This window comes from Protobothrops mucrosquamatus, unplaced genomic scaffold, assembly GCF_001527695.2.
Source record: "Protobothrops mucrosquamatus isolate PMUCROS unplaced genomic scaffold, P.Mucros_1.0 scaffold368, whole genome shotgun sequence".
NCBI lineage: Eukaryota > Metazoa > Chordata > Lepidosauria > Squamata > Viperidae > Protobothrops > Protobothrops mucrosquamatus.
Window position 1 is genome coordinate 58,375 of NW_015386702.1, and position 12,354 is coordinate 70,728.

Consider the following 12,354-nt stretch of genomic DNA (forward strand, 5'->3'; position numbering starts at 1 on the left):
CCATTATCTATTACCTCTTTGCTCTCATTGATGGAATTTGGAGTCTTAAAAATATCAGGAAACAATCTTAGAGAAAGCCAGGGATATAAATGAAACAGATGAGAATCACAGGCAATTTTTCCTCCTTTCACCATCAGCAGCATGGCCATATATGGCCTACTTGTCCGGGATAGCAAATAAATAATGACATAATAAAAAGGCTGGCTTTGTAGGATTTAGTGAAAGGAAGTTGGGCAAAGTGAAGTTCCACAAATTATAATGCTACAGAAAGAAGTCTAAAGAGAAGTAACAAGTCATTTTGTTTCAAACTTCAGACAGGAAATTTGATATGCAGAACAACTTACATTTTGGCTTGCAAATGTTGATCATGGGGTGATCCAGAAATAAACTCCAGACTTCAAAGCAGGAGAAAGTTCAAAGCTGCTCTGCATTTTATCAACACAGAGAGACAGGAGAGCAATGCTTCCAAAAGGGAATATTCTGATTTAATAGTCCATGAAAAAACAAGTCTGCAGTAAACAATTTTCTACAAATTACAAGGTAATCATGCATGGTTTAAGATTATTATTTAAGTCCAGGATTAATATTGTATGCAATATGCCTAATTTTTCTTCTCTCCAAATGCTGAAGTGTAATGAATTAGCTAGAAGAAAGAATTTACATATGCAGTAGCAGGACAAATGTCATACTTTTGAAATATATATTATTTTGAATTTAGATTACTTTCCATAATGTACATATCTATGTGCATTTCTCTAGGAGCTACTTCTGTAATATATTATGGGGAATATGAACGTCTTCCAGTTACTAAATCCATTTCGCAGACAAGAGGAAAAGTCATTTTAAGTTGCAATTTATTTTATTCAGATAGTTTTAGCTCTTTACATCAATGGTGTAGGTGAATGGATGTAGTGATAAGTGGTATAATAGAGCAAAAAACCTGTTGCACCAAGTGATGTGCCAACTTTACTTCATAAACAGCTGTTTAGGCAGCTGAGGATGGATGGAGTTTATTTACTCAGAAATGTTTCATCATCAGGAACTGCCCTACTTGTGCTGACCCAACTTGTAAATATATTTGGCAGTTCTTGATCTACAAGTTATTCAGTTCATCTGAAGACATTGGATTGAGAAATCTGCAAATTAATATCTGTGTTTGGAAATCAAATGCTTGGAAAATTATGGCTTATGCAGTGTGTAGTCTTGGACAATAAACAACAGCTTACATACTGTTGTATGTCCATGCTTCATATAGTACACTAAATCAAATTTGGTTTATTCGGTTTGGTTTAGTATATGTAATCCCAAACATTGTGGTTTACAAACCTCTGCTGTGTCTTTATATATCATGAAAACCTAGTCAATTATAAATTAGAGTTAAGTAATGCATGGCTTTGCGCCATGTATAAAGCAAAGCTATACCAGCAACAACAATAAGCTGGCTCAGGGGGAATGTAAGAAAAGATAGGAAAACAGAATTGAGGGCCAATTTTACTATGCTGATTTTAGAGCAATATAAGAAATTACATCTAAGTAAAGAAATGAGTGAGATAGAAATGCACAAATCTTATGCTTATGGAATGATTTCCAATCCTTCCTTGTCCAATCTGCAGTCAAAAAGTAATGCATTTCATTCTGATGTACATGCAGTCACAGTGAATCCCTCTAAAATAGACACAGAAGTTAATTCAATGGTTGTAGCTCTTTGGGTGCATTACAGTTCCCACCACATAAAGAAATTGTTCAGTATATATCAAGGTGGAATCCTATATTCAAGTGAGCAGAAGAAGTTCCATTGTTATTAAAGAGAGATGTGAGTATTTCATAGAAAGCAGGATTGCAAGTTAAGCTGTTGCAGAAAAAGAGAAAGGGGAGAAGGATATTAAATGCACAGCATGCTGGCTGGAGAATTCTAGGAGTTGAAGTCCACACATCTTAAAGTAGTTTCATACCAGCTGTGAAACTTTAAGGTCGTAGTATCATTGTTGTCCTGAAGGCAGGACAAAAGCAATGGGTGGAAACTAATCAAAGAAAGAACCAACCTAGAACTAAGGAGAAATTTCCTGACAGAATAATTAATCAGTGGAACGATTTGCCTTCAGCAGTTGTGGGTGCTCCAAAACTGGAGGTTTTAAGAAGAAATTGGATGACCATTTGTCTGAAATAGTATAGGGTTTCCTGCTTGGGCAAGGGATTGGACTAGAAGACCTCCAAGGTCCCTTCCAACTCTATTATTTCATTATTCTTTATTCTGTAATATTTTGCTATCTCAAAAGGTAGATGACTTCACCGTCATTGAAAAATATGTATCAAAGAATTCTAAGAACAATGTCAGCCCATTTCTGTTGGCTGAAGCTGAAGTGTTAAGCGGGCCATGCAGCAAGTCAACATACAAGCAAGTCTACAAGAGAATAGAGGAAGAAGAAAGAATTCAGGATTTTTGAAGGACCTTGTCAAAGTTTAGATCTAAACCCCATAGACATCTTTGTCCAAAACAGAAACAGTTATTGAGTTGATGGAGCTTGCCACAAAGGGATGAGTCAAAATTCTAACATAATGATATGACAGCTCCCATTATCCTTTTTTGCAGCTTCCATTACCCTTTTTTTACTAGCAAAATCAGCTATGGATGCTGGGAATTTTAGTTCAGTGGCATCTAGGGGCTATGCTACTCCTCCAAAGTTTAGTTTTTATGCCAAACTCAGCTTTGTCTCCAAATCATGTTATTTGGATTTGGATACATTTAAAGCCACTATGCTGTTTAGTGTGCAACTTTTCCAGGGTATCCAGATAATTGTTTTATTGCTGTTACAAAACAGCAAGCAACACTGTACCTACTAAAAGGAAAGTTTTGCTATGCAATGCTTTTCACACAGTGACCTGCTGCAAGCTGTTTATTTTGTTTTGTGTGTCATATGAAATACTTGGCAAATGCCAGTTGCAACCTGACCCAAGCAGAATATTTTTAAAAGTGACACAACCCTAGAGACGATGAGTGGGAAGGAAAGAGGGAAAGTTGATTTGTGATAGCACTAATAAGAGGCCCCTTCTGATTCTGTAGAAAGCATACAATCCTCTGAAAATATCAACTAATGGGAATAATCTGTTTTTATATTTTATTTTTTAAAAAAATCTGCCAATCTTTTAATATTTATTTCTTCATCAAAGTGCATTTTCCTAAGTTTATAGTAGTCATTTTTCTCTCTATTTCTGTGCCTTGGGAAGAAAGCTTGTGTGATGACATCAGTGGTGGGATTCAAATATGTGAACAACCAGTTCTCTGTGTGGATGCCGCTTCCGGAGGTCCATTCTGGGCCTGGGCAACAAAAAATTAGCTACCAGTTCTGCCCAAGTGGTGCGAACTGGCTGAATCCCACCACTGGATGACATCCTCCAAGAATCTTCCTTTCAGGTTCCCAGAAACTTTTCAACATTTGAGAGAAACATCCATCTAATTTACAGAGTTTATAACAAAACATGTATGATGGTAAAACTGACCGTATGCCTGTGCCCTTTGCATAAAAAGCAGTGAATGATGAAAGAAAATAGATAAATCCCTTCCCTGATTTACTTTTTACATACTGAAACAGGGTTGTGAATGCAGAAAATAGTGCAAAGCATCAGAATCCAGTGCAAGGGAGCAGGGGATTATTCTCCCTAGTAATATACACACGGTCATACACAAACACTCTGAATAGGAAAACTGTGTTATATGTAACTGGGACAATGAATGCATAAAATACATATGGCTATCATGTTGCTTCTAATTTGGCACTATGGGTTTATCCTTGCTGATTTATTTATTTAACAAATTTATCTGATTGCCCATCTATCAAAGTACTATCCAACAGTCTAGAAAATCATACCAGTGCAATATTTGCTACTTCCATTGCCAATCCTTGTCTTGCTTCTGCAGCCACTAGTGACATCATATATATATTTCAAAATTTGGATTGCTAACCAAGAATTAAGGGAGTACTGGGATAGCTATTTCGAACTTTATTTAGTTCTCATCAGCCAGACATACCCTTCTGAGATTCGAACCTGGGCTGTCTGCATGTTAAGCAGATGTGTTAGCCCCTATGCCACAGGCTCTTTCTCACTTTGTTAGCTACAAGACACAGGGGAAGAGGATGAATGCTTTTTCTTTAGTGCACCCTGTCGGCCCCAAAATATGGGAGAGAGAAGTCTTTTGCCTGTATCAGCTCAACCTAGAGCCATCCACAGGCAGCAGTCGCTTAACTGCGACATCATATGTGTTTTTCAAAATTTGGATTGCTAACAAAGAATTAAGGGAGTACTGGGATAGCTATTTCGAACTTTATTTAGTTCTCATCAGCCAGACATACCCTTCTGAGATTCGAACCTGGGCTGTCTGCATGTTAAGCAGATGTGTTAGCCCCTAGGCCACAGGCTCTTTCTCACTTTGTTAGCTACAAGACACAGGGGAAGAGGATGAATGCTTTTTCTTTAGTGCACCCTGTCGGCCCCCAAAGACTTCTCTCTCCCATATTTGGGGGCCAACAGGGTGCACTAAAGAAAAAGCATTCATATATATATATATATCTCTCAAAACCAAAAACCAATATATACACATATTGTTCAGAGTAGATTCTCCTGATTTTGTTTCACTTCCTTCCCAGCAAATGCCACCATCAACCATTTCTATAATATGAAATGGGAGGTGGGCCAGTGAGGAGGCAAGTTTTGATAGTTAGCTAGATTAGCAAAATGTGTTCCCAGTTTGTATGAATAGGTTAAAAAAACACCTGCCTAACAGCTGGCTAGAAACAGAGTGGCTGTGCAGCAAATCAGAATGGCAAAGAAAGACAGCTAAGCCCACATGCAAAAGAAACCCATCTAATAGCTGACTGGTGTAGTGCCAGCCATCTTGACCTGATTAGAAAATAGCAATTCTACCCCTTCACTTGCAACTTTTCCCTGCCTGGGAAACAGCTGCCAGTGTTGAGAAAGGAGGCAGTTGAAGAAAGGGAACCAACTTCTACTGTCTGGGCTCCAATCCTATGGACATCTGGGTGCTTTAAAGATCTGGCTTTCCTCCCTTACCTTCCACCTCTTCCAGCAGGAGAATCAGTTGCCTGGGTTGGGGGGAAAGGCAAGTAAATGGGGAGAGTCAGTTTTTAATCCAGAAACTGGCTGATTTATGAGTTACGAGAAACATAACTGGTTTGAAAACACCTGAATTTCCCTTTGCCCAAACCAGAAATGTCCTGAAGGGTTAGGGTTAGGGCTAGGGTTGTAGTACCAGAAGTAGGGAGAATGGTATGCATATCAGATTATACCCACAATAAAATTGCCATGGGGAAAAACATTGCTTTAGCACTGGAACAGTTAAGGACAATTCAGAAGGGTCCCAGATATAGGATGGGGCTAAGATGAAGGCATAGATAAATGAGGTTTCCAGGACATATTTGGGGAAAGCCCTCAATCAAGAATGAACTTGCCCCAAATCTCAAATGCTAGTTTCATATCGATCAGGCCCCCAAATCCAAGAACAATATATAGTGATTCTCCCAAGCAGATTTCTTTATTATTCCATACCTATAGACAGAATCTTGCCAAATTACTCTATTTACACAAGACTATACTTTAGGACAGTAGGGCCTGTCTTTAGCCTCTTTGTCTCACACAAACTATCTGAACTGAGCTGTCTCTTAGTCTGAAAAGCATCCTCTCCCTCTTGGAAAACCAGACCAATACAATTCACCACAGGCACACTCATTATGAACAGGAAGACTACCAATCTGATTTGAGACTCAGCATTCTGTTTCTAGTTATTTCCAGTCAGACCATATGCATGAAAAACTCAGAAGAAACTGCTCTGAATACATTGCTTCCATTAAGAATACTTCCATATCCTCAAGACATATTGGGGTAAATTTTGAACTGGAAATGTAGAGTAGAATTATCACTTACTATATGACTCATCTAGGCAACAGAGTCATTTATTTGGTCTAACCCAATGATTTTCGTCCACACGCCTTCTGTTTTTCCTCAGGTTAAGTTCAGGCATTCAAAACACAAGAGCTTGAGAATGCAAAAGTATCTGCCAGAGAAAGATATCATTTGAGTGATGTCAGTGGGGATTAACGTTTTACCAGAACCATCACATGGCTTGAATGCCTGAACAACAATTTGGACAACAACAAAACTGATATGAAGGCACTGGGAGAACAAACTAAATAATAGTCCAAGTTTTGAAAATACATTTATTCATGTTACTTTTTAATTATTCCAAGAAATGTTTTGATAAACCCAGTCATTTAATGAATTTTTATGGCCAATTATAGAGTTGAAACAGGGTTTCCCCTAACATAATCAAACATTCTATCTGTTAGATCAGACTAACGAGAAGCTTTTAGATCAGTAATGTAATTATCCCAATAACATCCTTTTTTAGACTTGAAATTAGAAGCAGATAATATATATTGCATTGAGCTGAAAAAAGGTGGGCTATAAATCAAATGAATAAGAAAATTAACAACAGCAATAATAATAAAAAAAAACCATGAATCAATCAGATAGTCATTTCAACTACTTATAAGTTGTACAAGTTTAATTTAAAAATTAAAAGAATAAAAGAGAAAACCATATTTATTCCAAAGAAGATAATTGTAAATTTAAGATGATCCATGAGGAGCATATAGAAAAATCCTGTGTCACTTGTTTTTTAAATGATATGTCAAGAAACCATTTCCACAAGTAAAAATGTTTGATCACGATAAAAGATGGGAAGAAGATTGAAATTAAATGCATTTAAATTACATTAAATTGTCTTTAAACTAATTAAATATAATTACTATGATGAGATAAAGTTTTAAATCATGTAATAATTTCTCCCCTTTTTTATATCAAAAGTTACCATTCAGTGGTAATTATTTTTTTTGGGGGGAAGGGTCACAGATGATGTTCTCCCTGAGATGCCCACAAGTTTTAGGTTCAAAATCAGGCGTGAAGTCAGCCTTCATCTGTTATCACATTTTCAGTGCCTGGAAACTGGGGAGTGAAGTATTGCTTGTGAGTCCATGTAATTCACCATGATAAGATATGTGACTTGTATTTATATGCATTGCAGGGTTATTTTTAACCAGCCCTTCTGACTGACAAGAAAGTGGAAAATGACAACGCAAGTTACCGTAGCAAGAGCAGGTACGATTGGACATGAGGAATATAGCCTGTACAGCAGCATGAGTGAGGATGAACTTATTCAGATGGCCATTGAACAGAGTTTGACAGAGGATCATGCTGAGCAAATAGCTGCACAGAAGACAGTTACTGCAGCTCCACCTCCCAGTGAACCTTACTGTCAGAATTTCTACCTTTATCCTTGGGAAAGGTAAGCAAGCCAGGGAGAAAGCAGAAATGACAGAAAACTCAGAACAGAATGCTGCACTGTGTCTACACCTCAGTGTTACATCTTTTTCTGATACTGTTTTCTTGAAGCTTTGTGGAACTTCCCCAATAAATATTAAGCCGAATAAAGCAATTGCTCCAGGCAACAGTTATGGAGGGGGTGGCAGCAAGATAGAGGAAAAACTTGTGTGCCATGCTTCTTCTAAAATGGCCATTTTCTGGTATGATGGAGGCCACTGGTCCTTTGTGACACTTGCTCATTCTGCTTTAAGGCATGTCTTCCTGCGCCACCTTTGATTTCAAATATAAAATTTTCTCCAGCCAGTTCTATACAGGTAGTCCTCGGCTTACAACAGTTCGTTTAGAGACCGTTCAAGGTTACAATGGCACTGAAAAAAATGGCATGCCTGTTTTTCACACTTATGACCATTGTAGCATCCCCAAAGTCACTTGAACAAAATTCAGACCCTTAGCAACTGACTCATATTTATGACGGTTGCAGTGTCCCAGGATCATGTGATCCCATTTTGCAACTTTCTGACAAGCAAAGTCAATGGGGAAGCCAGATTCACTTAACAACCGTGTTACTAACTTAACAACTGCAGTGATTAACTTAACAACTGTGGCAAGAAAGATTGTAAAATGGGGCAAAATTCACTTAACAAATGTTTCACTTCGCAGCACAAACTTTAGGCTCAATTGTGGTCATAAGTTGAGGACTACCTGTACTGACCGGAACATTTTCAGAGATGTTCCAAGGATGTTCAATATAATGTGCAGCTTGGCCCTGAGTTAGGTTCCAGATGACAAAAGGCATGGCTCTTTCTCATGCAAGTATTCTCCCTCACTCCCCTAATTATAATCTGGGGATTCTTCCATAGTCACTCTATCTGAATCTGGATTTCCTTTGTAATAAGAAAAGCTAAATTATTCTTCTTCTCACTCAGGTATGAGGGCTTACAACCTTCCAAGTTCTGTTGAATTACAACACCCAGTATACCCCCTATTAGTCATACCGACTGGAACTGCTGATAGGTATACATCAGCACATATTATGGATCACACTTTCCTTATCTCTAAAACCTTTACTTGCCAGGTTTGCATTCATAATTAATCTTAAATCATCCATTTTCAGTATAATTCTTCCATATTCTGTCTTCCCCCCAAACATCATACTATAGATTTCTAGAAATAAAAAAGTATGATCTTGCATTCAAATACAACTAAAACACAACTTTAAAAAAAAACAAAAACAAAACCCTAAGCCATCAGTTTAAATCTAATTCAGCAGCAAATGAGTAGCCTTCTTTCTATTAGTTGATGGAGGAAGAGATAAGATTAATTTAGTCTCTCTTGACCAGACATGTCAAACTCGCGACGTCACGTGATGTCACGCAACGAATCAGAACAGTTTTGCCATTGCCGGCAATGGGGTGGGTGCGGCTTCCGGATGACGCATCTGGCCCGCGGGCTGGCAGTTTGATACCCCTGCTCTTGACAAACAATTCTGAAGTTTAGGGAGCAGCTATCAAAAAGTCTTTCATATTCACAGTAAAGATGCTTCTCACACTGAGAGACAGAGAGAGAATCTGAATACCCAAAGATAATATAGTTTTCCAAATTGCCTGTTCTGAGATATAGTCACATATGGGCAAGACTCCAATGCTCCCCATAACTGTCCTGGTCTAATCTGATCCCTCAACATTTGGGATCAGCTAAGTCTTAAGTAACAATGTCATTTAAAATGGTAAACACACATGTAGATCTAATTTATGATCTTCTGAGGGGTCCTCAACCTTGGCAACTTTAAGATTTGTGGACTTCAATTCCCAGAATTCCTCAGCCAGCTTTGCTGGCTGAGGAATTCTGGGAGTTGAAGTCCACAAGTCTTAAAGTTGCCAAGGTTGAGGACCCCTGGATTAGATGAATGCAGGACTATTGACTGTAAAGTGTCATCCAGCATACCTGAAGCAGTAGGCTAGTTTATAGACTGAGAGCAAAGTGTGTGGCTTAGACAGTTCTATCTTTAAATAAAGGGAACAGTTGGGTTTCTCAAGGTGATCCAGAGGTAATATTGACTCCACTCACAAGTTGTTTACTCTGACAGAATTTATATTTGACTCAACTCTAGCAGCCTTTATCCAGCTGTCTTGGATCATCATAACAAACAGGCCAATACAGCACCATTAATCTTTACATTTTTCTTGTATGCTTTGCAATGAGAAAATTAGGTGTATGTATCCTGTACTATGGGAAAGGGATATCAATTGTCCCTAATCCCTTGCCCAAAGGGATATTTTTGCAGATGAGAAGATAAACATTCTACACCTACCTTAAGAACTCTGTATGGGTAAAATAGGTCAATCCCAGACAAAGTCTCTACTTTAGTGGTCCTGAAAGGCATATTTTAGAAACTACAATTTGCCATAAAGATACCTGTATTTTTAACCTTATTTTAAAAATATTGATCTCCTGCGTTTCTATTTGTACAAGCAATGAAGGTAGTCAACAGTAATAAATATAAAATAAAAAAGGGTAGTTAGGCACCAGGCTAGAAATCAGGAGACTGTGAATTCTATTCCCGCCTTAGGCTGAAAGCTGGCTGGGTGACTTTGAGCCAGTCACATTCTCTCTCTGCCCAACTCACCTAACAGGTTGTCGTTAGGGGAAAATAGGAGTAGGAAGGTGTATTAGATATGTTTGCTGCCTTCAGTGATTTATAAAAATAATAAAGGCAGGATATAGAAACATAGAAATGTGGGAGAAAAAGACCTAGTGGTCTATCGAGTCTGCCCTTTGAGTTTTTTGTTTTCATTTTAATTTATTTATTATTTTTAATTATTTTTATTTTTTATTTTCTTTTTTACATTTTTGTCGGATGATGGACATGTGTTTATCCCAAACGTGTTTAAATTCAGTTTCTGATGACTGACTCACTACCTCCGCTGGAAGTTGGTTCCAAGCTTTCACTGCTCTTTCTGTGAAGTAATACTTTCTAGCAGTCCTTTTGAATTTCCCTCCTGTCAGTTTGAAGTTATGCCCCTGTGTTCTTGATTTTTTTTTGCTTACTATTAAGATATAAATACATAAAAATATAATTACAATAAAAATTGTTTAAATGAATTAATTTTGGGCAGAAGTTGCAGTTTGCCACTTTCTGAAATATTAGGAAAACAGGGTCAAACATAGTAGTACTTTCTGTAGGCCTCACCATAAAACAAGTTAAATTAAAACACATGAAATAATTGATTAGTTAAGAAACATGTAGGCAGTTAAGTGAATAGCACTGTCAGGTAACACTTAAGGAACAAAAGCCAGATTCACTTAACAACCATGTTATTAACTTAACAATCAAAGTGATTCACTTAACAACTGCGGCAAGAATGGTTGTAAAATGGGACAAAACTCACTTAACAACTATCTTGCTTAGCAACAGCAATGTTGGGATCAATTGTGGTCCTAAGTTGAGGACTACCAGTATTCCAGGGTTCAGACAATGGAGAAAGCTTCTTTTCCCTTCCCCCACCTCACTTTTTGTGCTGCAGGATGACACTCAAAAGCCAGTTGGGCTACTCAGCCCTAGATAAACTGTGTGCCTCCATGCTGAAGGGTGTGAAGAAAGAGGGGCAAGAAAGATGTAAAAAATGAAGCTGCCTCCAGTTAATGTGCTGGTGAGCCAGGCATCCTTAGTTTAGATGGATGAGTCCCCCTTCTCTGACTTGCCTAAATTGATGGCCTTTCACAATTCAGTTGTATTACTCATTTGGTTCTCCCTTTAAAAAGACTTTTAAGAGAAAATGGAAATCTTTGTGTCGTAAGGAGAGGGGAACAAAATCACTCATATCTGTATTGATTGTGTTTACCTTTCAAAATATTTTTTTTAAAAAAATAATCAATTAAAATACTTGCTAAAGCTCATACCTAAAGAGTGCTTCCATGTATGCTTCGACTCATCATTGCAAACCTCTGATGACCGGAAAAGCTGCATCTGATATAATTCTATCTTAAGGGCAACTTGAAAAGATATTGGAAGCTTATGAAATTTAGACCCAACTTAGCAATCTCCTCCTGGCCTGGTTTAGTTAGTTGTGCAAAGCATTCTTCTTCAAAGCACTAAAGCAACCACATCTTTTGCAAGACATACATAGCTACTTCCAAAGCTTCTCTAGATCTCTATCCATATGCATACACACCCCATTCTGTCCCTGGCACTGACGCAAAATAGTCCTGCTTACGTTCAAGGACTAGACAGTGCTTAAGATGGAAACAGACAAGCTGCTTTGGAGTGTTTGTGTGGAAGACAAAACCTAATACATGCATGCAACTTTTTAAAGAAGCTGCACGTTTTCCTGTGATTGTGTGTGCCTCCCATATCTATACATGATATTGGGAAAAGTTGTGTTGTGTTCATAGAGTTCCAGGCCAGTTTATGAGTCTTGGACCTTGAAGCACTTTCTGTCTACAGATCTGAAATCCTGCATACATACATGCAGATAGCAGAAGCAACATTCAGAGTGGTTACACAAGCATTGCCAAAGATGTGGCTGTTTGAGGCTTGAAGAGACAAGCTCTGAAACAGCTCTTTCAGATGTTTTGCACAGCCTTGTCACTGAGAACCAACCTTGGAATTCTCTTCTTTTTTTTCATTTCTGAACAAGACTCTCAGGCCTTTCTTCTCTCTGAAGTGAAAATGCCTTCAAGCCCTTTCTCGGCCCGCTGTGTGGTAGTGGGATTAATCTCACTGCAGTCATATATGGTCATTTAAATCCCATGACACTTCCTCCGAGGGCCAAAAATAATCTAGGAGTGAAAGAGCAGCTGAGACCAAGGCCTGAAAAAGCTGAGACCATCTGCTTTTGTTTAAGCCTCAGAAAGTCTACAGGTTCTCTTTGTCTCTCTTCTTCGGTCTCATTTTTCTGACTTCTTTACAAGACCAGATATGATTTGCTTTTCTTATTCACGGTATTTTTCGCTATTTTA

The 12,354-nt window shown here is 38.1% G+C and overlaps 1 protein-coding gene across 1 annotated transcript in view; it reads left to right on the plus strand.

Moving 5' to 3' along the window:
• Window positions 1-357: 357 nt before the first annotated feature.
• ASB2 (ankyrin repeat and SOCS box containing 2) overlaps window positions 358-12,354 on the plus strand; it is a 28,268-nt gene continuing 16,271 nt past the window's right edge. Inside the window, exons 1-2 of the mRNA XM_015815698.2 lie at window positions 358-540; window positions 7,097-7,357. Coding sequence (XP_015671184.1) covers window positions 7,140-7,357 — 218 coding nt within the window. The 5' untranslated portion in view covers window positions 358-540; window positions 7,097-7,139. The remainder of the gene's footprint in view (window positions 541-7,096; window positions 7,358-12,354) is intronic.